The 25,243-nt window shown below is 40.5% G+C and overlaps 1 protein-coding gene and 1 non-coding gene across 5 annotated transcripts in view; one reads left to right on the forward strand and one right to left on the reverse strand.

Moving 5' to 3' along the window:
- The window catches only part of CUNH18orf25 (chromosome unknown C18orf25 homolog), an 85,942-nt gene that overhangs the window by 35,322 nt on the left and 25,377 nt on the right, over positions 1-25,243 (reverse strand). For all 4 annotated transcript variants that reach the window (XM_031366093.1, XM_031366092.1, XM_031366090.1 and 1 more), the window contains exon 2: positions 10,212-10,996. In XM_031366093.1, coding sequence (XP_031221953.1) covers positions 10,212-10,926 — 715 coding nt within the window. In that variant the 5' untranslated portion in view covers positions 10,927-10,996. The remainder of the gene's footprint in view (positions 1-10,211; positions 10,997-25,243) is intronic.
- On the forward strand, positions 18,090-18,221 carry LOC116087893. The gene has a single exon (XR_004117682.1). It is a non-coding gene; the product is annotated as a small nucleolar RNA SNORA17 (small nucleolar RNA).

Raw genomic sequence — 25,243 nt, forward strand, 5'->3', positions numbered from 1 at the left:
TTTGGATCCCAGCAACCACATGGTGGCTCACAACCATTTGTAATGAGACCTGACGCCCTCTTCTGATGCTACGATGTATTACACTGGAGCAAGCAGACAAGGAGGGAGCAGGGCCAGCAGGGGTCCTGAGTTCAGTTCCCAGCAGCCACACACCATAGATCACAGCCATCTGTACAGCTACAGTGTACTCATACACATAAAATAATAAATTTTAAAAAAAATCCAAAGAAAGCCACCATGGCAGTTAGGAGACTACTATAATATCCCAGTGCTTTTGTCCAAGAAACCTTTGCAATACAGCCCAACACCAGGCCAGTATTAATCACCTTGCCGTGTAGGCACCGTATCTGTTATCTTACTACATCACAATATAGTGAATGTAGTCTAATGGGATATTCTGAGACAATAACTCACATAGCTTGTCAGTGTATTTTTATGTTTTCTATTTTATTATTGTTATTAACCTTAATATGACTAATTTATAAACTAAGCTTTCTAGTAAAGATGCACGTACAGGGAAAAACAGTATATACAGGGCTCGGTGCTGTGTAAAGCTTACAGTATCCACTGAAAATCTTAGAACACACTCTCTCCCAGTAAGGAGAACTCCTGCACTATTTTCCTCTTCAAGAAAATCAACCCACAGTAAAGTGGCCTTTACCATAGTCCCCCTCCCCTTAAGGAAGGATTTCCTATAACCCAGACTGATCTCAAACTCTTGATCCTCCAGCCTCAACCTCTTAAATGCAGAGATTACAGGCCTGCAACATCATGCCCTAATGTTCCATACAATATGTTACATAGTAGGTACAAAAGGAAATATTTACTCAAGAATGTAATACATGCTTCTCATGTACAATATACTATAATTTAATGAAGACTATTGACAAATTCATTAAATAACAAAAAATCCAAATGCTTATACAGTACATTCTTTCATAATCTTCATCGAAAATTTGAATCTGAAAAATCAAATTGAATTGGAGTGAGGTTTATGGAATGGATGGTAAGAGATTCTCAAGATAGCAACTACTTATTTTTACTGAGTTGTTTGTACTAAATTTTATATTCAGAGTTTTCTCTTGCATGAACATAAACCTACCTATTGTTGCAAAAATATGGTTTTATGTTCCAACCTACAAAATAAAACACAAGCTAAACTTGTGCTTACCAAACTGCTGCTTTCTGTTTTAAATACTATTTTGTTTGTTTTGGAAATGGTTTCACATAGCCCAGGATAGCTTCAAACTCCCTCTATAGCCGAAGCTGGCTTTGAATTGTTGGTTTTCCTGCCTCCCTATCTCCCAAGTGCTGGGACTATGGGCACTGCCAGACGCAGCTAATACCTAATTGAAAACAAAACAAACAAACAAACAAAAAAACCTGTTTACGATGCAGTCTTTAAGTATCATCAAAAGAAACTTTTAATCCCAAACGTATACTCTTTCTTTAGTCCATAAAGTAGACAATACACTTTCATGAGAAGTTCACAGGGGATTCAGAAATGTCCCCATTTTTAGCAGTATTAACAAGAAAACTTTGGGAATTCTAATACATTGTCAACTTCAAAAAGTCAAGGAACATAAAAAGTAGCAAAGCATTGTGTGGCAGAACTTGAAAGCTGGGCATCAGCGTTTAAGCACCTCACTGGGTAAGGGGGAATTCTTGGAGTAACCAGCCATGTTTTGGGCCCCTGGGTTCAAGGGCTGCTCATGCTCTTTAACCCGTGTCAAAATGAGTTAGTTTCCCAAATACATTCAGGACCTCTGTCTGTCTCTGTAACTTGGCAAAACAGTCAGTCTTCTAGAACACTGTCTAATAACGTTCCTAGCACACACCACGCCCCCTTGTCAAGTAATCCTAGCACTTCCTGTTTCCTTGAGCATACACTCAAATCCCCTAGCACAACTGATATCAGATCTGAAACACTGAGGGCACTTAACAAAACATTAATAATCTAGAAAAGAGGATTTTAATCTCAACACACTTAATTCAGGAGTGGCAACAGCACTGTTTTTCGGTTGGTTGGTCCTAAGCCTGAGAGCTACAGCACTGGTGAGCAATGTTAAAATTCACTGATCAAGCCAAAGTAACCCATTATAAAGAAACTATAAAATAACGAATATCATATGATACTACCCGTTTTCATAGCTTCAATGGTCTATCTGGGAAAATGTGTTCTCTTACATATGATGAACTTTCATTTTTAGCCTTTGCTAAACTAAGACTCTGGAGTGGTTTAACAATACTACAAACCAGGATGGCTCCAAGGTATTTAAAGTTTATTTTGTTTTTTAAAGTTTTCAAGATAATAGTGTACAGTTCTGGTTGGGAACCACTGTGTATTTGAATATTTTAACTGTTGGCTTTACAATTCTAAAAGTTAATACTTTGTCAGGTAAACCCATAACCAACCATTACAAGATAATTCTCACCTGACAGCTCTTATTTTAGTTTTTTTTAATTGTATGGAAAAACTACAGAAAGGATTACAGAATCTATGTGTATTTCTGGGCAAGTATTATAAAAACCTTAGCATCTGCCAGGGTGTTAAATGAACTGTATGCCACTGGGAGCAAAGGAGTGTTATATTTAAATTTGGGGTATGCAGGCTAAGGATGTAGGATGTAGAGTGTTTGCCTAGCATGCATGAAGCCTGGGTTTAATTTCCAACACTGCATGAACCCAGATGTGGTGACACATTCCTATAATATTTGGAAGGTGAAGGTCAGTGTTCAGAAGTTCAAGGTCATCCTCAACCGGAAGTCAAACTGGGCTACAATAAGACCCTGTCTCAAAGATAGGTAGGTAGCTAGGTAGCTAGCTAGATAGGGCATATATTCCCTACATAGGATATATTAATAATTCTAAGTTGTCGTGCAGTAATAAAAAAAGAACTTTTCACATAATCTAAGCATATTCTAAACGTGTGCACTGTAACAGATACTAATACCTATAGAAGAGTAGTCTCACCATTTGGCCCTACACAAACTTCATCCTTGAGCTGGAGTGTCTTAGTTTGAGCCTCTAACAAAACTATCAGGGGTTGTTGTTGTTGTTGTTGTTTTTAAAGATTCATTTATTTTTATTTATATGAGTACACTGCAGCTGTCTTCAGACACACCAGATCATATCCCATTACAGATGGTTATGAGCCACCGTGTGGTTGCTGGGAACTGAACTCAGAACCTCTGGAAGAGCAGTCAGTGCTCTTAACCGCTGAGCCGTCTCTCCAGCCCCAAAACTAAGAGTTTTAAAGTCTTCATTTTCAGGACCAATACTAAAAGAGGCTGCCTTCTCACACTACTCTTGACAATACTGTCTACAGTAGCTGTTCTACCCAACTCACATTCAGTCTTTATCTCCTGTATGCTTTATTATTCCTATTATTCTTAGTTACAAACCACCTAATGATAATGAATGCACTTATTATCTGGCTACTCAAGGAAGAATTTATTTCATGAGGGAAGAGACTTCATTCACTATTACGTCCCCAACACTGTTTAATAGATACAAAAATACTTGTTGAATAAAATGAACAGTCAATGTTGGGGTATATCATCTACCTATATCAAGATGTTGTATGAAGAACAGACCTAACCTTGGGATATAGTTCAGTAACAGAACACTTGCCTAGCATGCGTAAGGCCTTGTTTGGCTTTGATGCCCAGCACCACCAAAAAGCAAAACAAACAAAACTGGAAAATACAATCCAATGCTTTGTTCTATCATGTTTACTACATGTTCTTTCTAAAGGCATGGCTCATTTTATCATTTAATGGCTACTTACAAAGATATAAAAGAATGTCTCCTTACCAAGGATAACCGCAGACACTAAAACCTTTTAAATGGCACCATTCATTTTTTTATACCTATATGCTTCTGTACAGTTTTTTAACCCCATTCTACTTAATAATAAAAAATCCTTCAAGTTTGTTACCTACATTTCCTCAACTTTATCTTCCTCCTTTTCTTCTGACTACTCTTTCTCCACTAAATCCATTTTTTAAAAAAATATTTAAAAACAAATGCCTTTTCTCTATATACATGACTCTTTAAGAAGGACTCACCTTCTCCTACTGTGTATCAGCTTTAGGAAAACCAGACAATAGAATGGATACTTTATTTTCCTCGTGGTTTTTGAGACCGTGTGTCATTATGTATCTCATGCTGTTATAAGTTTCTATCACTCTGCATCAGCCTCCTGGGGGCTGTGAGTGACCACAGAGCAATCACCACACCACACTACATAGAGAGGCCTGTCTTTGAGACATGGCCTCATTTGGTGGCTTAGATTGGCCTTGAACTTGCTATTCAGCCCAGCCTTGAATTAAACTACTGCCTTAGCCTCTTGAATGATGGATTATAGATGGTCACCACCCTACTTGGCTTAAGCAGAATTTAAAGGGAACCATTTTCCTTTTAGCTCCATTACATGTACTGGGTAGAAATAAATGCAAGGCACGAATCAGAAAGCTGATCTATTAAATACTGGCATCACATGTTTTTGGATGAATATAATAATAGGTACTTAAAATTCTGACATTAGGAAATGATGAGAGAATACTTATACTCACTTTTGATAAGGATGCGAGTAATGTATGTTGGTGCTTTACCGTGAGAGGCTGCCAAAAGCTATCTATTTCAAAGGGCACTGCAGTACCCAGACTAATACACTCAGACAATATAGACAACACAGGCCACTTCAGTGTTAATAAAAGGACCATGCTTATTTAGGATGAGATTATCGCTTTAAGATTATCACCTGGCTCTGCCTCCCAAGTGCTGGGATTAAAGACGTGCTTAAAGGCATGCACCACCACCGCCCGGCTTGTTATTTTGTTTTGAGACAGGGTTTGTCTATATAGCCTTGGCTGTCCTAGAATTCACTGTAGACCAGGCTGGCCTTGAACTCAGAGATTCACCTGCCTTTGCCTTCCAACTACTGGGATTAAAGGTATTTGCCACCACCACCTGGCTTTTAAGCCTTTTAATACTTTTTAGTAGTTTTCTTTTCACAGCAAATTTGAACAATAATTCTTCCAAATTTCTGCCTGCCTCCTACTATCAAAAACCTAAATTAAACAATGTATGTAAAAACACTTGGGTGGTGGATGTAGTGGGCAAATGAGGAGGAGTCAGCAGGATCACCAGTCACGGCCAGTTACCTAATGAGACACTGTCAAAAAAGGTTTTGTTTTTTTTTTTCACTTATATGGAAAAAGAAGGTCCCTATGCCTATTAATTACTATAGAACTATGCACACTTTACAACTTTGATTTCTAAAAACCAGACCCCATTTTTTTGAACATCACACCCACTGGCACCTTAAATGACCAGAATACAGTTTTATATTCTTGTCAGCCTGGATGTATATATCACCCTACACAGCCTGGTTTAGTTAACCAAGCAGTTCGTTTGGACGGTTAAAGGCACTGTGTCCAGAGTCAGACCTCGGAAGACTCTGATTTAGCAGGGCTGGAGTGTGGCCTGGGGACCAGAATTTTTAAACAGCAATTAAAGTACAAAGCCAGATTTAAAAACAAAAACAAACAAACAAAAAACAAAACAAAAAGCCCAGGAATGAATCTTATTGACCTGCTCTGCATTTACGAAGCTCAAGACAGTTTACCTGACTGCTTTGCCTTGTATTTTATTAACAACATTATCTACCAGAAACTCTTAAATAGCTACCAAACTACTTCCAGATTACAATCACTTACTCACACTAACATGAAGCTTTTAGTCACTGAGGGTCACTTCATATTCAATCTAGGTCAATGACCAGTGCTTCATGGGGATCCTTATGAGTCTCAGGACTATGCATCCTCACTGCTTACATTAATAAAAACTTTTCTCAACAATTAAATAGCCAAAAGATTAAGAACCCCTACAAATTAAGAAGAAAATAAACACATGTGCCAAGAAGAAAATGAGAGGAACATAAAAATTGTTTACCAGAACAAATGGCAAAGGCAGTTTTCAACTTCACTAAATAGCAAATACAAATTAACCTGAAGCTCCAATTCTTCTACCAAATCAACAAGAGTAGATATATATTATCTATAGAAAGAATACATAAACACTCAAACTCAAGATACGATAAAAATGTTTTGTTTTAGGTTTTTGTTTGTTTGTTTGTTTTTTCAAGACAGGGTTCCTGGCTGTCTCTGGAACTCATTCTATAGACAAGGCTGGCCTTGAACTCAGAAATCTGCCTGCCTCTGCCTCTGCCTCCCAAGTGCTGGGATTAAAGGCATGCACCACCACTGTCCAGCTAGAAAATGCATTTTCAAACATACTATTATGATATATGATCAGGAACCCTAAATGTTCATATTCTTATTTGTAACAGCAAAACAAAAAATTGGCCCAAATGTCAAACAATAGGGAAGTTATTTTTATAGTAAATTATCCAAAATCCAAATAATCTAGAGAATATATTTAAAGGTTCAAAATGCAATGATATTAAGAAAAAGAAGACAGATGTCTATCCTATATGACAAATCTTGTTATGTATAGAAGGTATACTGAAATGTTAACAAAAGTAGAATTACTGGGGTTGGAGAGGCGCTCACTGGGTAAGAGCACTTGTTCTTGCAGAAGACCTACGTTCAATTACAGGCACCAATATGGTGGCTCACAGCCATCTATAACTCTGGTTCCAGGGGATCAAAAGCATTTTTCAGACTTCCACAGTCACCAGAAAGACATAGTGCACATAAATGCATGCAGACAAAGCATTTATGGAAGAAGAATTTACGATTTTTTAAAAGATTTATCTTTATTTTTAATTATGAGTGCATGTATGTGTGTGTACCTGGCAGCAGCACTAAAGCTAAAGCCACAGGTGGTTGTGAGCCATCCCACGGGGGTGCGAGCACTGAGCCTCTGAAAGAGCAGGGCCACTGAGCCGTCTCTCAGGCCCAATTCTTAAGAATTAATTAAGAACAACAGTCATAGAAAAATTAGCTAGGCAAGTCTGTCATAATGCATCTGAGCATATCTATATTTGTGGTGGATATTAGATACAGAGATGCTGGCTTCAGTGGGGCTGAGCTGGTCTGACTACCTCACATGAATTAAGAATTCAGATGTCCTCAATAACATCTTTACCCACTGCAAAAAAGGTAAACCAGCTGAGAGCACTGACTCTTCCCTGCCACATGGATATTCTTTAACACACAGAAGTAGGCCATACTAGCCAATCTGAGGAGACAAAGCTACCTCGAGGTTCACACTACGGCAACTATTACTGAAAAGGGAAAGTTAGAGAAGATAATGTTTTCTGGGTGGCCACATATGTATACACCGACGCACATGTTTACTCAGGAAACTAATTCCCTTAATTTAGTAGTCTAATGCCCATTGTTCTTATTAACTAAAATCAAAATACTTCCAACAAACTTTACATAGCTTGAGTGACTTTACAGAGAAACTGCCTCCCCATGAAAAGTAATGTTCATAAACTATAAAGAAAACATAAGCCATATAGATGCTCCAATCAAAAACTGCAAAGGTAATATATAAAGCGTACCAAAAAATTCTAGATAAGCCAGGCATTTTTGAAAAAAGCCTTGAGTATTCAAGACAACTATCACATAGCATTTTTACACTAATTTACTATAAAATACTATAAATGTATATTTTTAAGTCCTCCAAATGAAAGTACTGCCAGATTATCTTCTTGTTCCTCCAAACAGATACTTAAAGCATCCCCAGACCCAAAACCTTCAAGAAAACAATACAATGCAATATAAACAGCCTGTTAGTTAACTGCTCTTTTTAAAAACTTCTTAAACATTTCTTTCCAAGATATCAAAATAAATCAGTAAGCTTGTACTAGTCTGCACCACTATCTGCATTCTTTAAATGAAAATACACTATTAAATTACTTGGCATCTACTACAATCAGATACTTCCTGCAATTTTTAAGATGTGACTAAACAAAAGCTTACAAACTTTTCTGAATCACTAAACTGGTCTTATCTTGACAAAATTACATAGTAGAAAACTTTTTAATGTTCCAATTGTTTTCCATTCTGTGTAAACAGCTGGACTCAAAGTCTCAGCATCCAAGACTGTCTTAGGCACATCCAGTGTCAGTCAGTTCACCCGCATGTCCGCCTTGCTTCACTCACATTGCTTCCCAGCCTTTCAACAGCCACTCTTGCTACAGGGCCGAGTGTGCCTCCCTTCTCGCCCAAAGTCATGTGACTCAGGAAATTAAAAAAATATGTGTCTGTTCCAGCAGAATTATACAAGGTCACAGTTTTTCAAATGTAACAATATGGCTGACCTGAAGTTCCTTATATTTAAACACTAGGTAGTTCAATGTTTGCTGCTTTGCATAATTTCCAAAGAGACCATTTATGTATGTCCTGTATGTGAATACTGCCACCTTCCTCTCCAAAAATCTGAGCAGTGCATACCACAGCTGTATAGTAGCCTTCATCTTCAACTACCATTTGATTCCCACAATTACCTTAGAAACTGTTACCTCTTCTCAAAGGCTAAAAACTTAATAAGTGATATATAAAAATAGAAATATAGTAAATATTAACTTACTTCAATGCTTGATTAGCTCACAATTAAGAACAGATGGCAAACAGAAAGAATTACAATGTTTCAAAGTCTTAAAAATGATTGTTAGTCAGATGTGAACAAAGCATACTTAGCCTACATAGTAAGGAAATAGGAGAGTGTTCATCAGACATTACTCATTTCACTCTACAATGGGATTCTAGCTTTAAAAAGACTTTTATTCACCCACCTTCTCCTTTTCCATAAGAAGGCAAAGTGTTGATTTGGTTACATGAAAATCTGTTCAACTGGAATTGGGTACTGTATCAGGAGATCCATGATAAATTTCATTAACAGGATAGAACAGAATATAATACACAATTTTATAGGTATTTAATAAGGCTTCCTTAAAAATAGTAAATGGAAAACTGAAATATACCTAGAACATGCCTTAGAACAACCCAAGTCTGCTTCTTTCATGAGCTACATTTAACTTTTTCTCATTTAGTTTTAATAATAAGAAACTACTAAAGGAATTTAATCAAGATAATATCACAGAAAAGCATTTCTAAAAACTATTTAAACTCATATTTAATATGCTATATGAAAGAGACTGATTGTTATATATTAAGCACCTATTAAAGTGCTTTTTAAATCATTCTTGCTATTGAGTTTACAGAGTTAGGTATAAATTTAGATAACCAATATGCTTTCTCTTGAATTATCTTTTGTACATTTAGAAGTGTTGCTTTATGCAGAAAACTAAAATGAAAAAATTCACCTATAAACCTTTAGAAAATCAAAACTTTCCCCTCTTTAGTGCAGCAATAAACACTGCTGTCATGACCTACTAAGTATCAGTTACTTTACAAAATATTCCTAGTCACATAATTCTCTTCAATAATGAGAATTCTTCTCTTAAGAACCATTCCGATATCATCTTTCTTCCTCTATGAAATCTCAAAGATTGCCTCTGTAGCACACAGTATCAGATGCAATAATACAGGGAAAACAGACATGCTAAACATATGACAAACTACAGACCCTTTTATTTATGAGAGCTGAAACAAGCCAATTTCCAAGTAACTTTTTAAAGCCTGGGAGATGAAGGGGAAAGCTTTTTTGAACATTCTTTACAATTTGAGTGAAAAGGAAGGATAAAAAAAAATGTCCAATATGGGTAACTAGTTTATCATCCACTAAATTTGAGGGAAAACACAGAAGAAAAAAGCTGTTTTAGGAGGACCAGTAATTAGAAAGCTTTAATGACAGAATGAATCACCTCAGACACCATAAGTTCAGTGCAGAGGCTAGATAATAAAGCAGGTGCCCAGTCCTGAGGGAAATGTACTTGTACTTAGTGTCTTAAATCTATGCAGTGCTAAAAAGGCAAGGACGGAAGTTCAGATAGTATGTTACAGAGAAAGACCTGTGAGAATTCCATTTCTTAAAAATAATCTTGTCCCTAACATTAACTTTACGTTTTTGCTGATGTGCTAAAAAGTGCACTGGCAACTCAGAATTGGTTTGTTTTTAAGTTGGCCATGTCTCTTTAACAGACTGCAGTCTTCAAATTTATAGAGAGCTGCAGGTCTCCTGGATTTTTTCAAGTGTCACTCATCTAACTGAGTGTGACAGCTGAGAAAGGCCACCAGGTGCTTACAGTCAGTTTAAAAAACATCCTCTACCTGGTATCTCTGCAGTGATTGTCTTGCTGCTCCCTGAAACCTCTTCGTCGTCATCTGAGGAGCTCGTGCTGGAGTCACACGTCAGGTCGCTGTCACTGGTGCTGCTGTCCTGCAGCAGGTTGTACTTCTTCCTTGCAGCAGCCTCCCGCTTCTGCCTCAGTAGTCTCATCCTCTCCTTGTGCTTTTGGCTCCGATGACCTTTAACCTTGGTGACTCGGCCATTCTGCTTATCACTGGATTGCCGGTTTTTCTTGGCAGCCATCGTAGATGTTTCACTTTCAGAACGGGACCGCCTAGACTTTCGTCCAACAGTGGCCCCAGACACTCCTGAAGTATCTCCTTCTACTGTTGTCTCTGCTTGCGAGGGTTCATTCTCTTCAACAGAAGACAGTGTATCTGAATCAGCCAAGTGGCCACTAGAGGAAGGGGAAAGCATGCAATGATTAGAGGAGTCACTCTCATACACTCGGCCAGCTGTGGGCTTGTCACTCTCTGTGGATGCTAGCTGAGACTCTGAGGAGTCCCTTCTCAGTTCCATCAACAAGCAGGGCATGGAAGAGAGGACTGCAGAGTCGGCTCCAGCATCTTTTGGAACTTGAGACTCCAGTTCTCCAGGGCCATCTTCTTCCTTGGCTGTCTCCTGTTCACATGCTTTCGGTGGGGCTGCAGACTCAATGAGTTCTTCTACTTTTCCCACTGCCTCCTCCATCTTCATCTCAGAACTCCAAATTAAATCATGGAACAGAGTCTAGGGAACGATATCAAAGATGCAACAGGAAGGCAGCCTGTGTGAAAACACATAAAGTCAGTGACTAGAAGTGGAAGATTATTTAACCCATGCAGCTATTGGCTGAAGTACCACTCACACAAGAGACCTTTAAGACACTATGGACCCACAATCCACCTGACTGGCAGTCAGATTCAAAGGATTTAACACCAGCAAAATCCTAGCAGTCTCGTCTACTAAAAATAGAATATTAACCTCTACTGTAACAACAGCAAGTAACCAAAGAGTTAAGTTTAGAACTTTAGAGAGGGTTGGAAAAGTAGCTTAGCAGTATAGTGCTGCACCAAAATAAGAATCTTCGAAAAACTTTAATAAAACTAATGTATACTTGATTTTAATATAAATGAAAAAGAATGGTTTAAAATAAGACTCTTCTGGGCCTGGAGATGTAGTTCAGTAGGTAATATGTTTGCCTTGCATACATGAAGCTGGGGTTCAATCCTTACCACTACATAGTACTAGGCATGACGCTACACACCTGTAATTTCAGCACTATAGAGGTAGAGATAAGAGAATTAGAAGTTCAAGGTCATCTATAGTGAATTTCAGGCAATTCTGGGATACATGAGACTCTGTATCAAAAAAAAAAAAAAATACAAAAATTGAGGAATAGTCTGACCTGGACATGGTAGTACAGGTACATAGTTTCAGCTACTTGGGAGGCAGAGGTCTGAGGATCCTGGAGTCAAGGCCTACTTGACAACCTGGGAGACTCCCTCTCAAAATGAAAAATACAGAGGCTAGAAAGATAACTTGGTGGTTAAAAGTACTTGCTGCTCTTGCAGAATACCTGGGTTTAGATCCCAAAACTTATATCTGTTCCTATCTATAACTCCAATTCCAGGGGATCAAACACCCCTGCTATCTATCTATCTATCTGTCTGTCTGTCTGTCTATCTACACACACACAGGTAAATCTTCTACACATAAAAAAAGAAATCTTTAAAAACATAGATAGAAAGAGGGAATGGGCTGGAATGTACCTCAGTAGTAGAGTGTGTGCCTAACATGCTCAATGCCCCAGTACCATCAAACACCCCACACAGCACTAGTCCAGGAATCATTGCAAATAAAATGATGGTTTTTATGCTCAAGTCCCCAAAGGAGAAAAGACTATAAAAGGGAGAGCTATCTAATGTACACTTATGGATTGTTAAGGGGTTGATGGTGTTTTCTTGTTTTGTTTTGTTTTGTTTTATGCATGTGTGTGCTGGTGCATGAAGAGGCAAGAGGAAAACTTTCTATGTCATTCTCCAAAAGCCATCTACCTGTTTTTTGAGAAGATCCCTCACTGGCTTGGAGATGGGCAATTACACTATGCTGGTTGGCTAGTGATTTTTAGGAGGCTGTCTTTGCCTCCGCAGTACCTGACTTTTTAGCATGGGCTCTGGGTATTAAAGTCAGGTCTTCTGAATGAGCCATCTCCTCACAGTTTCCTTTAAATAAAAACAAACAAACAAACAAACCGACTCCATGCTTTTGGGGAAGGGAACCACCAAAGTAATCATACGTATCAAACATGTCTGCATTCCCCTGAATAGGACAAATCCCAGAGGAGACTTAGGAGAGAAGGTCAGCTGAGCATAGCAGCATGCCCAAGTAACACAGCATTTGCAAGGCTGATTTTGGACTGAGAGTTGGACATAAGCCTAAGCTACATATTGAGAGACTCTCTCAAAGGCCAGATTCTGCGGTTCCCTCAGTTTAGCTACTGAGTCTCATGTCAGGTGTTTTGTTTCAAAAACAATAACCACTAAAATATCATTCAGTTTGTGAATCCAGGAAATTCTCTGACTAAGATCAAGTTTAAGAAAAAAATCCTGGCTGGGCGGTGATGGCGCACGCCTATAATCCCAGCACTTGGGAGGCAGAGGCAGGCGGATCTCTGGGGTCGAGACCAGCCTGGTCTACAGAGTGAGTTCCAGGACACCCAGGGCTACACAGAGAAACCCTGTCTCGGAAAAAAAAAAAAAAAAGAAATATCTTTTAAAAAATTACTAAAATGAAAGTAATGTCAATTATAACACATCAAAGTCTAGTTTTGAAAGAAGGGAGCATTAGACTTTTTCAAAGTATTACAATATAACATCAGATTGAAAACTAATTAATTGCCCCCTTCTTCAATGCTGCATTGGAGGAGGGCCTTGTTCCATCTTGAGACTAGCATATCATCCAGCAGTGGCAGTCTCCCAAGCACCATCCCCACTGTCCACCATGGCTTATCTCCATGTTTGCCTGCATCTTCTCTGATCTCAGCCTGCAAGATGATGAGATGACCTGCACAGGTAATATCAATGTTCTCATTATAGCAGTTGGTATACATTTTGAACCTTTTGGCCTAACTCATTTGCAAAGTCCCAGCCAATGTCAGCACTGGGAGTCTCATCTGCAACACAGAGTCTGCTGGACCTGCTCATGCAGTTGGTATTACACTTAGCATGAGCCTCACCCTCTGCTGCACCAGAACAAGAAAGATGAAGTAAGAAACAAGAATGGAGAGTAGGCAGATGAGGGAAGATAAACTGGTGGTTAAGAACACTTGCTGAGCTCGGCTTCTAGAACCCTCACTGGGCAGCTCACAACTGCCTGGAGCTCCGGCTGTAGAGGACATAAACTTCTCTCTGACTTCCTCAGGCACACACACACGTTGCATACATTTTCATATTCGTATTCCCCTCCCTCTCTGTGTATGAGTGTGTCTATCTCTCCACAAACACAAATAAAAATGAGTCTTTTTTAATAAAAATGAATCTTAAAAGAAGACAAAAAAGAATTCAGAGACAGTTATAATGATATGAGCTTTAGTCTGGTTTTGTTGCTTTCTTTTTAAAGATTTAATTGTTTATTTTATGTGCATGTGTCTGTGCCAGAGTGTATGTTTGTATACATGTATGTATGCGATATTCCTGGCCAGAAAAGGGCTTATAACGGAAGTTACAAGTAGTTACAGTTGCCCAACTTGGGTGCTGGGAACCAAACCAAATTTGCAAGAACAAGTGCTCTTAACCAACAAGCCATCTCTCTATCCCAGCTATAGTCTTTTAACTAAACTCTTCTTCAACACGTTCAATAAAAAGCTAAAATCTAGCTGGGCAGTGGTTAGTACACGCCTTTAACCCCAGCACTTGGGAGGCAGAGGCAGGTGGATTTCTGAGTTTGAGGCCAGTCTGGTCTATAGAGTGAGTTCTAAGACAGCCAGGGCTACACAGAGAAACCCTGTCTGGAAAAAAACAAGAAAAAACAAAACAAAACAAAGCTAAAATCTGAAGAAAAAAAACAAACCAAACCAAACAAACAAACAAAAACATGGGGCTGGCGAGGTGGCTCAGTGGGTAAGAGCACTGACTGCTCTTCCAAAGGTCCTGAGTTCGGATCTCAGCAACCACATGGTGGCTCACAACTGTCCATAATGGGATCTGATGCCCTCTTCTAGTGTGTCTGAAGACAGCTACAGTGTATTATGTTGGGGCGGGAGCAAGTGGGGCCATCCTGAGTTCAATTCCCAGCAACCACATGATGGCTCACAGCCATCTATACAGCTACAGTGTACTCATACACATAAAATAAATAAATCTTAAAAACAAAATCAAATCAATTAATGAGTTAAAATGCCCATGACTTTGGTTTCTTCAAGGAATAAGTTATATGGATAGCACAAATGAATCTGAACTACTTTTTTGTACAATATTATTTTCAATATTATACATCAAACAATTAACTTGCATTTTAAACTCCTTAAACTTCTAAGTTTTGGTTTTTTGGGTTTTTTGGTTTTTTGTTGTTGTTGTTTTTGTTTTGTTTTTTTCTGAGACAGGGTTTCTCTGTATAGCCCTGGCTGTCCTGGAACTCACTCTGTAGACCAGGCTGGCCTTGAACTCAGAAATCCACTTGCCTCTGCCTCCCCCCTAAGCGCTGGGATCAAAGGTGTATGCCACCACCGCCCGGCAACTTCCAAGTTTTAAACGAGATTTTGTCACAGTTGCCTAAATATGTCAACAGTACTCTGGTTAAAACCCACCTGAATATTTCCAATCAATCACAAAGGACTGGCATTAACCATATAGAACCAGTGAGCACATCAAGGTCTTTCCAAGCAATGTGGGCAGTAAGAAGGAGAAGGCTCTTGATATAAAATGACATGGCACAGCTACAGTGAACAAAAATTCTGAGGCAGCTGGGGAGATTAGGCTCAGTTGGTAAAGGGCCTGCTGCATACACATGAGGCCCTGAGTTTGGATTACAAATTTATATCCCAGAGCTTGGGGGTAGTGGAAACCCACAGGCAGGTTCTTGGAGTTCACTGGCCAACCAGCCTAGCCAAATCCATGAACTCTAGGTTGAGGGAGAGAGAGACTCTGTCTCAAAAAACAAGGTGAAGTGTGATCTAGGGAGAACAGTGATAGCAACCTCTGACTTCCATACACATATGCACACATGCACACACCAACACAAGCATGAACATACAACACACATAAACCTTAAATGAACAGAAAAGGTAATTATACTATCTGTTTAAGAACAAGCAAATTTTATTTGTGATTTTGTTTATATAGGGCACAGAATTTCTGGAAGGATCTTTAAGAAAGAGGAAGAGAGGGGCAAGGAGTAGAAGATGTTATTATATGCAGTTTTGTACCTCTTGAATTTTGTTACCATATACAATAAATATCTTTCAAAGCTCTATCATAAAAGTCTTCTGAAAAAGGGCAGTGCTTTTATTTTGTACACTCTACCATTTGGGTCATTTTTCATCAATAAATTCTACAAAGCTTTCCCTCTAGAATATAATTTTCTTATAATTAAACACAGGGTTAGGTCTGAAAGTAATGGAAATCCAAGCTAAATAAAGTTCTCTAAACACAATAGGAAAGATATACACAGTTTAATCATGCCAAACAATCAAATTATCAAAAAGTGGACTTTTTTCTTTTTATATTTTCTTTTTGAGATTACAATGTGATTATATTACTTTCCTCTTCTGATTCCTCCCTCCAGATTTCCCTATATATCCCCCTCCTTGCTCTCTTTCAAATTCATGGCCTCTTTCTTTCGTTGTTACTGTGTGCATGCTTGTATGCGTGTGGTCTGTGTAGTGTTACTTGTTTTTATGTGAGTTTTCAGGGCTACCCATCTGGTAACCAATTGCCGTCCTCTTCCCTGGGGAAGACTATTTCTCCTGCTCTTAGTGTTCCTTAGCTGCACTCCTTAGTCTATTCCTAGTGTAGGGTGGAGGTCTCGTGGGCTTTTCCCTATCCAAAAAGTGGATTTTTTTGATAGGGCTAATCAAATAGCTGGAAGTAGGAAGTTATGGGGTTTTTTGAGTGTGAAGCCAGAGCTGGCAAGATGGTTTCCCAGATAAAGGTACCTGCCATTATGCCTGACAATTGGAGTTTATTTCCTGGCATCTACACAGAAAATAGAGTTCTTTATTCTTTGACATCCATATGAGCGCGCGCACACGTGCACACACACAGACACGCACACACACGCACACGCACGCAACTAATAAATAGGTAATTTTAAAATGTCAGGACCAGAAGATGACTCAGCAAAGAAAGGCACTTGCAACAAAGTCTGGCAACCTGAGTTTGATCCCTAAGACTCACATGCTGAAAGTAGAGAACTGACTCCTTAAAGTATTTTCTCTCTATCACACACACTACAGCATGTGCATGCCCAGACACACACATAAATGTAATTTAAAAAAATTTTTTGGGCCGGGCAGTGGTGACGCACGCCTTTAATCCCAGCACTTGGGAGGCAGAGGCAGGTGGATTTCTGAGTTTGAGGCCAGCCTGGTCTACAGAGTGAGTTCCAGGACAGCCAGGGCTGTACAGGGAAACCCTGTCTTGGAAAACCAAAAAAAAAAAAAGTCAGTCATTTCAGTGGGTAAAGGAACTTACAGCCAAGCCCAAAAATATGAGTTCAGAACCCACATTTACAAGAGAAAACCAACTGCTGAAGGCTGGCTGCTGACCACGTGTACACACATGAATTCATATGTAAATTCACAGGTATTAAATAAATAAGTGTGCTAGCAATGCTCTGAGATGATACACAGCCAAACTTACACAACAGACAAACTGAATCTCAGAGTGGAGCTTTGAAAGCTCAAGCTGGTCAAGATGGCTCAACTGGTAAAAAAAGGCACCTGTCAAGCAAGCCTAACAACCTGAGTTTCATCCCTGGAACCACAAATGGAAAATAACAACACCCCAAAAGTTGTCCTCTACCCCTCATCTAGCAATATGGGACAGACACTTGAACTGAATGAACACACACCCACACACACCCACACATACACACCATTAAATTTTTAAAAACTAAGAAAAAAGAAATCCTAAAAGTCTCTCCTGTCAACTTGGTTGCGCAAATGCCACTATTTAAGTTTATTTGTTTAAGATTGTTGTGTGTATGTATATTCATCTGTGTAAGCTTATGTGCACAGCATGCCTGCAGGGCCTCTTAAGACAGAGAGCCACCTGATGTGGGTGCTAGGAACTGAATGCGGTAAGTGATGTTAACTACTGAACCAACAGACTTCCAACACGGCTATGTATGGTTTGAGTATCAATTCTGTTGCTATCCATTCTCTTCCCATGTGGGATCAGATCAACCAGAATAGGTTGTCAACACAATTGTTTTGTTTTGTTTTTTAAAAGATTTATTTATTTATTATATGTAAGTACACCGTAGCTGTCTTCAGACTCTCCAGAGGAAGGGGTCAGATTTCTTTACAAATGGTTGTGAGCCACCATGTGGTTGCTGGGATTTGAATTCAGGACCTGCAGAAGAGCAGTAGGTGCTCTTAACCACTGAGCCATCTCTCCAGCCCAATTGTTTTGTTAAAAAATAAATGATGGTACATTCTATTGAAGAAGCACTAGGCTAGCAAAATGACTCAAAAGAGCGAGCTTCAAAGCCTGACAACATGGGTTCAATCTGCAGGATCCATATGGTAGACTGCTGACTGCCCAAAGTTGTCCTTTGACTTCAGCATCAGTATCATGGAATACAGGCATGTACTTGCAAACACGTGCATGCACACACATGTGCACACATACAGAGACACAATAAAGAAATGTAGTACTCCTGCCCCTAGAGGCGTTGCAGATGTGGCTGCTGTATCACATGTGCATCAGTAGGTGGCAGAGAAGAGAGAGGCTATGCCTTCATTCTGTGTTCTGACCTATGAACCTCTGAATGATTAGTAACCTAACATTCCCTGAGAAAAGTGAGCCCGAGGCCAACACTGTCTGGTGCCAGGGGGTCTGAACAGGCAGCTAGCCAGAGATGGCCACCACTCTAGTGCCAGATAGGCCTAGACTGGAAGCAAGCCCGAGGCTAGAAGAACTCAGCATGGAACCACAGGCCCCAGGCAGGAGTAAGCTCAAGTCAGAGGACCACTCCAGTGGGCCAGTAGAGGAACAAGCCTGAAATGACTACCAGGCTGGTACCGTGGGGCCCAGACAGGGAGCTAACTTAAGATGAACACCAGTCTGGTGCCCCTCAGGTCTTGGGGAGGTGGAGCAGACAATACTCAAGATGACCCCTGCCATCATGCACAAGGAAGGCATCATGCACAAGGAAGGCACTGCACTCCTGAGACCACTCCTGAGAGGACCCCAGACGCTTAGAGACTCCAGATGCCACTAAGAAGAGCAAGTAAGTGGTGGAGAAATGGAAGAGAAAGAGAAACAAAAGGAAATAGGTACAACTAAGAGAGGCAGAACTGGAGACTCAAGGGTAGTAAGGAGCAGCCTCCTGGGACCATGGCAGACTCCTGGCCTATGCTGACACTGGGAGAGCCATGTCTGGGCCTGCGGCTCCACAGCAGCAGAGGTCTGTTACCACCAAAGGTGAGGTGGATATCCCTGGTCTGGGCTGCCACTGGGAACATATTGATGTCTGAGGAATGTGCAGAACTGGTCCCACCCCTCACCTCTCATCGTGGGAGGGCCGGCCCTAGAAGTATGAGAGCAGGAAACCCGACCCTGACCGTAGCCAGCAGCAGTACTGTACTAGGGGAGCAGGTACATTGTTGGAGTTGCATGTTAGCCAGCCTCAAGGATGTGAGCATGGGAGAGCTAGCCTTACCACTGTCTCCCTATGGTGGCATGGACAAGAAACGGCCTCTGCCTTCCTGCCTCACTACTTGCAACAGGCAGGAGACCTGGCCCTAGGGTCATGAGAACAGGAGAGCTGGCTCTGCCCCTCACAAGCTACAGTACTTGGGAGAGCTGGCTCTGCACCTCACTTGGGCAGCACAGAACTGACCCTGATGGTAGGGGTGCGGATGAGCTGGCCCTGTCTCTTATCTGCCATTGAGCGGTATTCTCCAACCTTCGCCCCCTGCCCCATTAGGGCAGGTGGAAAAGCTGGTCCTGGGGTCATGAAAGCAGGAGAGCTAGCTCTGCTCCTCATTTGCGACAGAACTCAAGAGAGCAGGCCCTAAACCTTGGCTGGGAAGCAGGGTAGAGCTAGCCTTGAATGTGGGAGTTGCAGGTGAGCCTGCCTCAGGGGTATGATGATCACAGGAGAGTCAGCTCTGCCTCTTGTCTGCTGGGAAGTGGCACAGATGAGGGAGAGACACACACTTCCCCTCCTTTGTCCTTCACCATCTGTGACAGACAGGAAAGCTGCCCCCTCAGAATTCTAAGAGTGGGAGAACTGGCCATGTCCCTCACTGGCTGCAGCACTCAGGAGAGCAGGCCCTGCACTCACCTGGGCAGCAGGGTAGAGCTGGCCCTGGTGCAGGGCTTGCTGGTGAGCCAGCCTGGAGGGCATGAGAGCAGGAGAGATGACCATTTCTGGTACCTATCAGGCCTAGATTCAGTGCTTTCAACTGGTCCACTCCAACATTTACCCCATCAAAGAACTGCTGGAGAGGATGAAGGGGCCAATTCTACAGATCCAAAACTACAGGATCTCCATGACACAGGGCAACAACGGGCTATCTGAAAGGAGCCCCAGTGAGATTTCAGTATTGAGAGAGTAGCAGAACCCAGAGACCTCGTACCAGACCGAGTCACTGCAATGGACATTTATGTGCAAGCAAAGAAGTATGGAGAAAAGGGAATACTGTGGGACACACTGGTACACACTACAGCTTCCACGAGACTTTTCTCTGTTGGGAGGAGGTTGCAAGGGTGAAGGGCTAGTATGAGGGAAGGGGGAGATGAGTGGGATTGGGGTACATGATGTGAAATTCACAAAGACCCAATAAAAAGTTTGAAAATTCTTTTTTGTTTGTTTGATTTTTTTTTTTGTTGTTGTTGTTTTTGAGACAGGGTTTCTCTGTGTAGCCCTGGCTGTCCTGAAACTCACGCTGTAGATCAGGCTGGCCTCAAACTCAGAAATCTGTCTGCCTCTGCCTCCCAAGTGCTGGGATTAAAGGCGTGCACCACCACCACCCAACTGAAAAATCATTAAAAAAGAATGTAGTAGTAAAAAAAAAGTAAAAATAGAATATAAAGTAGAAACAAATTGGCACAACTATATTAATATGGGTAAATTTTAGAAATAATGATAAGGGAGCTGAAGAAAAAAGGTGTCCAAGGTATATAAAGCTCAAAACTATGCAAAGTGACAGATTATGCATAGACATTTAGTTGTACATTAAAATGTCTTTTCTATTGTTTTTTTTAAAGATTTATTATTATAAATAAGTACACTGTAGAAGGTGTCAGATCTCATTACGAGTGGTTGTGAGCCACCATATAGTTGCTGAGATTTGAACTCAGGACCTTTAGAAGAGCAGTTGGTGCTCTTACCCGCTGAGTCATCTCACAAGGCCTTTTCTATTGTTTTTTAAAGAATTATTTATTTACTTTATGTATGTGAGTACACTGTAGCTGTCTTCAAACACACCAGAAGAGAGCATCAGATCCCATTATGGACGGTTGTGAGCCACCATGTGGTTGCTGGGAATTGAACTCGGGACCTTTGGAAGAGCAGTCAGGGCTCTTAACCACTGAGTTATCTCTCCAGCCCCCTAAAATGTCTTTTTTTTTTCTTCTGAGACAGGGTTTCTCTGCATAGCCCTGGCTGTCCTCGAACTCAAAAATCCGTCTGCCTCTGCCTCCCAAGCACTGGGATTAAAGGCGTGCGCCATCACCGCCCGGCTCTAAAATGTCTTTTAAAGCAAGGGAACATTTACCAAAATGTCAAGGTAGCAGTTACCTATAGGTGGAAATGTGAACGTTGAGTACAGAGAGATTTAAAAGTATTAGTAGAGGCAAGCGTGGTGAGGAGTCTATAATCCCAGCACTCAGGAAACTATGGAAGGAAAATTATGAGCACCAGTCAATTTTAGGCTATATAAGGCCACCTCAATACAAAACAAAGAAACAAAGCAGACCAGGCTGTGGTGAGGAAGTGCTTGCTGCCCAAATGTGAGAACCTGAGTTCAGATGCCCAGCATCTATGTGAAAGGCAGGCATAGTAGTAAGGCTCACCCATGTGCAACCCAAGAGGGAAGAGAGGGGTATGGGAAAAGCGGATCATGGGAGCTCACTGGGACAGCCTTTCTCAGAAACTAAGGTGGAGAGTAACAGGGGGCAGCATCTGACCTTGTGTTGCACACAGGCTTTCTGGCTATAAACAAGTTTTGGGTTACCAAATCTCTCAAAAAATTATTACTATAAAGCAAAGCAAAACTAACAAGAACCATTTCAGTTTTCTGGAAATCCACCAAAAAAGCACACAAAAAATAAATAAATAAAAAGTGCTGATGCTTGAAAACTGAATTTTTGTTGACAACAGGAGTTAACATTCTTGCCTAAGGCTATCTGTGAACTCAGCAGATTCTCCTAATGTGGACCAAACACTGAGAATCTACCTACAGTAAGCGCTGACGAAGTACCTTCACTTTAATATGTAGTAATAGACCACACCTATATCCCATTAGGGACAAATGATAATCTTAGCCAACAGAAGTAGCCAAGAGCTCTACTAGTCTGAAGATATGGTTGTAAATGTTTATCAACCATATCCTCAGCTGACGCAGTACCTTGTATGAGAAATATCCCTCCTCCCCCATAGGCTCATGTATTTGAACTCTTAGTCCTCAGTTGGTGGTAGGGTTTAGAAAACTCCTCTTAGGATGGGAATATTGTTAGCAGAAGTATGCAATGAAGGTGGCCTTTGGAGGTTTCTAACCTCATTTCTCTGTCCCCGCTCCACCCCCACCACCCCTCTGCTGCCCAGTTTCCTGCTTCTGCTAACATGCCTGCCTTCCCTGCCACGGTTAAATGTCATCCCCTTGGAACTATAAGCTAAAATAAAAGCCCTGTCTCCTTTAAGGTGCTTTTGGTCATGGTATTTTATCACTACCACAGAAAAGTAACTAAAACAAATGAAGACACTGCGCTCTGTAGTAAAAGCATTTTAGAAAACAATAGTGGTGGACAGATTTTGAAAAGGCCCCAACTTTAAAATTCATTCCACTATCTACGTACAGATCCACTAGGAAAATGAAGTTTTACTAGCTCCAGATGTCTGGTAGGTCAGTAAGGAGTATCATAAATGACAAAAGCAACCACTAAAAAAACTTAACATTTTAAAAAAGAAAAAAATATCGACCAGAGAAACCAGCAGTCATACACCAGAGTGAAGACATTTCAGAGACCTGTTATCTAAACAGAGTAACATCTTCAAAAAGACGAAGATCAAACTCCAAAACTGGGACAATATTTTGTCTAAGACGGCTAATTCCAACAAAAAGTTTACAGCTTCCAAAAGAGACTATGACTCATAGAAGAAAAAAGTAGTCATTAGGAAAAACTGGCAAATGTTATTTAAAATATAAGGGGGCCAGAGAGATGAACCAGCCTGTGAAAGCTCTTACCATGAAGCCTGAGGACCTAAGTTCGAAACCCAGATCCACATGATAGACAGAGATCCAATTCCCACAAGTTGTCTTCTGATCTCTAGTAGCATCATGGCACATGTCTGTATATATACATATATACACACAAAATAATTGAAATGTACAAAAAAGTAATTGTTTCATTTATATTTCAATTTTGTAATTCAAACAAATACCAAATACATGAAAATAATAGCTACCTAGCGCACCTCAAGAGTCCCACTACTTGGAGGCAGAGAAACTGAAGATGACCACAAGTTCAAGACCAGCAAGGGCTATCTACATAAGACAGCCTGAAAACACAAAAATTAACACTATACACATGGAAGATATATATATCATATATATATATATATATATATATATTATATATATATACATATGTATGTATATATACAAATGTGATATATATGCATATATAAATGTGTGGCATATATATGTGTGTGCATGTATACACACACACACACACACACACTGACAACAAGAATAGAAAAAAGGCCATGAATTTATAAGGAGGGGTCTGAAGGGAGGAAAGGGAAGAGAGAAATGTTATTACTATATTATAATCTCAAAAAGAAAAAAGCAAATTAATAAAAGTAACTAAAAAGAGCAAGGCATGAACATGCTTTTAATCCTAGCAATCTGGAGACAGAGGCAGACATATCTCTAAGAGTTCTAGATAAGCCTGGTCAACACAGTCAGTTCTAGACCAGCCAGGACTACATCATAAGACCCTGACTCAAAGACAGACAGACAAAAAAAAAAAAAAAAGATGTACTACTGTATTGTTCCCTGATACATTCTCTCTTTGAGATGTTTGAATAAGAATGGACTCCGTGGGCTTATATATTGAATGCTTAGTCACCAGAGAATGGCGCTATTTGAAAGGATTCAAAAGATTAAGAGGTATGGCCTTGTTGCAGGAAGTGTGCCACTAAGAGTGGGCTTTGAGGTTTCAAAAGCCTACGTCAAGTCCAGAGTCTCTCTCAGCTACTGCTCCAGCCTCTGCTGCATGCAGCCATGCTTCCTGCTACGATAATAATAAAATTACCTTTTGAAACCATAAGCAAGTCCCCCAGTTAAACGGGTTCTTATTACAGTTGCCTTGATCAGTGTCTCTTCACAGAAACAGAACAGTGACTAAGACACTCTTCTACTACACTGTGAATACCTAAACAAAGATGTCGTAAGTATCCTCAACACTCAAGAATAATTCTGAGTTTGTCTGAATGGACCAAAGCAGAATAGAAGGATGGAGGTAAAGAAAGCATGATGTTATGATTTGAATGAGAGTGTCCCACAGACACATGTTTGAGAAGTGGGTTCCCAGCTGGTGGTACTGGCAAGATGAGTCACTGAGGGTGAGCCCTACTCAACTAACTCTATTGGGGCTCCCTGCTTCTTCATCCTTCAAGACAGAAAAAGCCCCATGCTCCAGCATCATGCCATCCTGACGTCTCAAAACGGGAACTCAAGTTAATCAATCATTCCCTCGACTGCTTCTCTCACAGCACCACTCTTCCAGAGGACCCAAGTTGAGTGCCCAGCACCCATGCACCTTGGTTCAGGGCTGACCCAACATCTTCTTCTGGCCTCCTTAGGCATCCACATGCATCTGACATATGCATAAAACATTCAAGTTCAAAAAATATTCTTTCTCGCCAGGCAGTGGTAGCACAGGCCTTTAATCCCAGCATTGGAAGGCAGAGGCAGGTGGATTTCTGAGTTCGAGGCCAGCCTGGTCTACAGAGTCAGTTCCAGGACAGCCAGGGCTATACAGACAAATTCTGTCTCAAAAAACCAAAAGAAAAAACTCTTTCTCCTCTATAAAGCTGGTTTTGCCTAAGAAAAACCTCGCATACATGATGATGATTCATGTTTACAACCATAAAATGTCTTGACCTCCTGGTGACTTATGTATAGCTTTAAAAAAATTTAATTCCTTGTCTATTTTTAATCTTATTTTATGTATTTACCTACATGTATATCTGTGTCCTATGTGTGTACAATGCCCACAAAGACCAGAAGAGGATCAGATTCCCTGAAAATGGAGTTACAGACATTTCTGAGCCACCATGTGGGTCTGGAACTTTGGACCTAGGTCCTTTGGAAGAGCAGCAGTGTTCATAACCACAGAGCCATCTCACCATCTCCTCTCTTACTTTTTTTTTTTAGATGTATTTATTTTATGTATATGAGTACACTGTTGCTGCCTTCAGACACAGCATAAGAGGGCATCAGATCCCATTACAGATGGTTGTGAGTCACCATGTGGTTGCTGGAAATAGAACTCAGGACCTCTGGAAGAGCAGTCAGTGCTCTTAACCACTGAGCCATCTCTCCAGCCCCCCCCCCACACCCCATCCCCTTACTTTT

The sequence above is a fragment of the Mastomys coucha genome, unplaced genomic scaffold (assembly GCF_008632895.1).
Source record: "Mastomys coucha isolate ucsf_1 unplaced genomic scaffold, UCSF_Mcou_1 pScaffold13, whole genome shotgun sequence".
Lineage (NCBI taxonomy): Eukaryota > Metazoa > Chordata > Mammalia > Rodentia > Muridae > Mastomys > Mastomys coucha.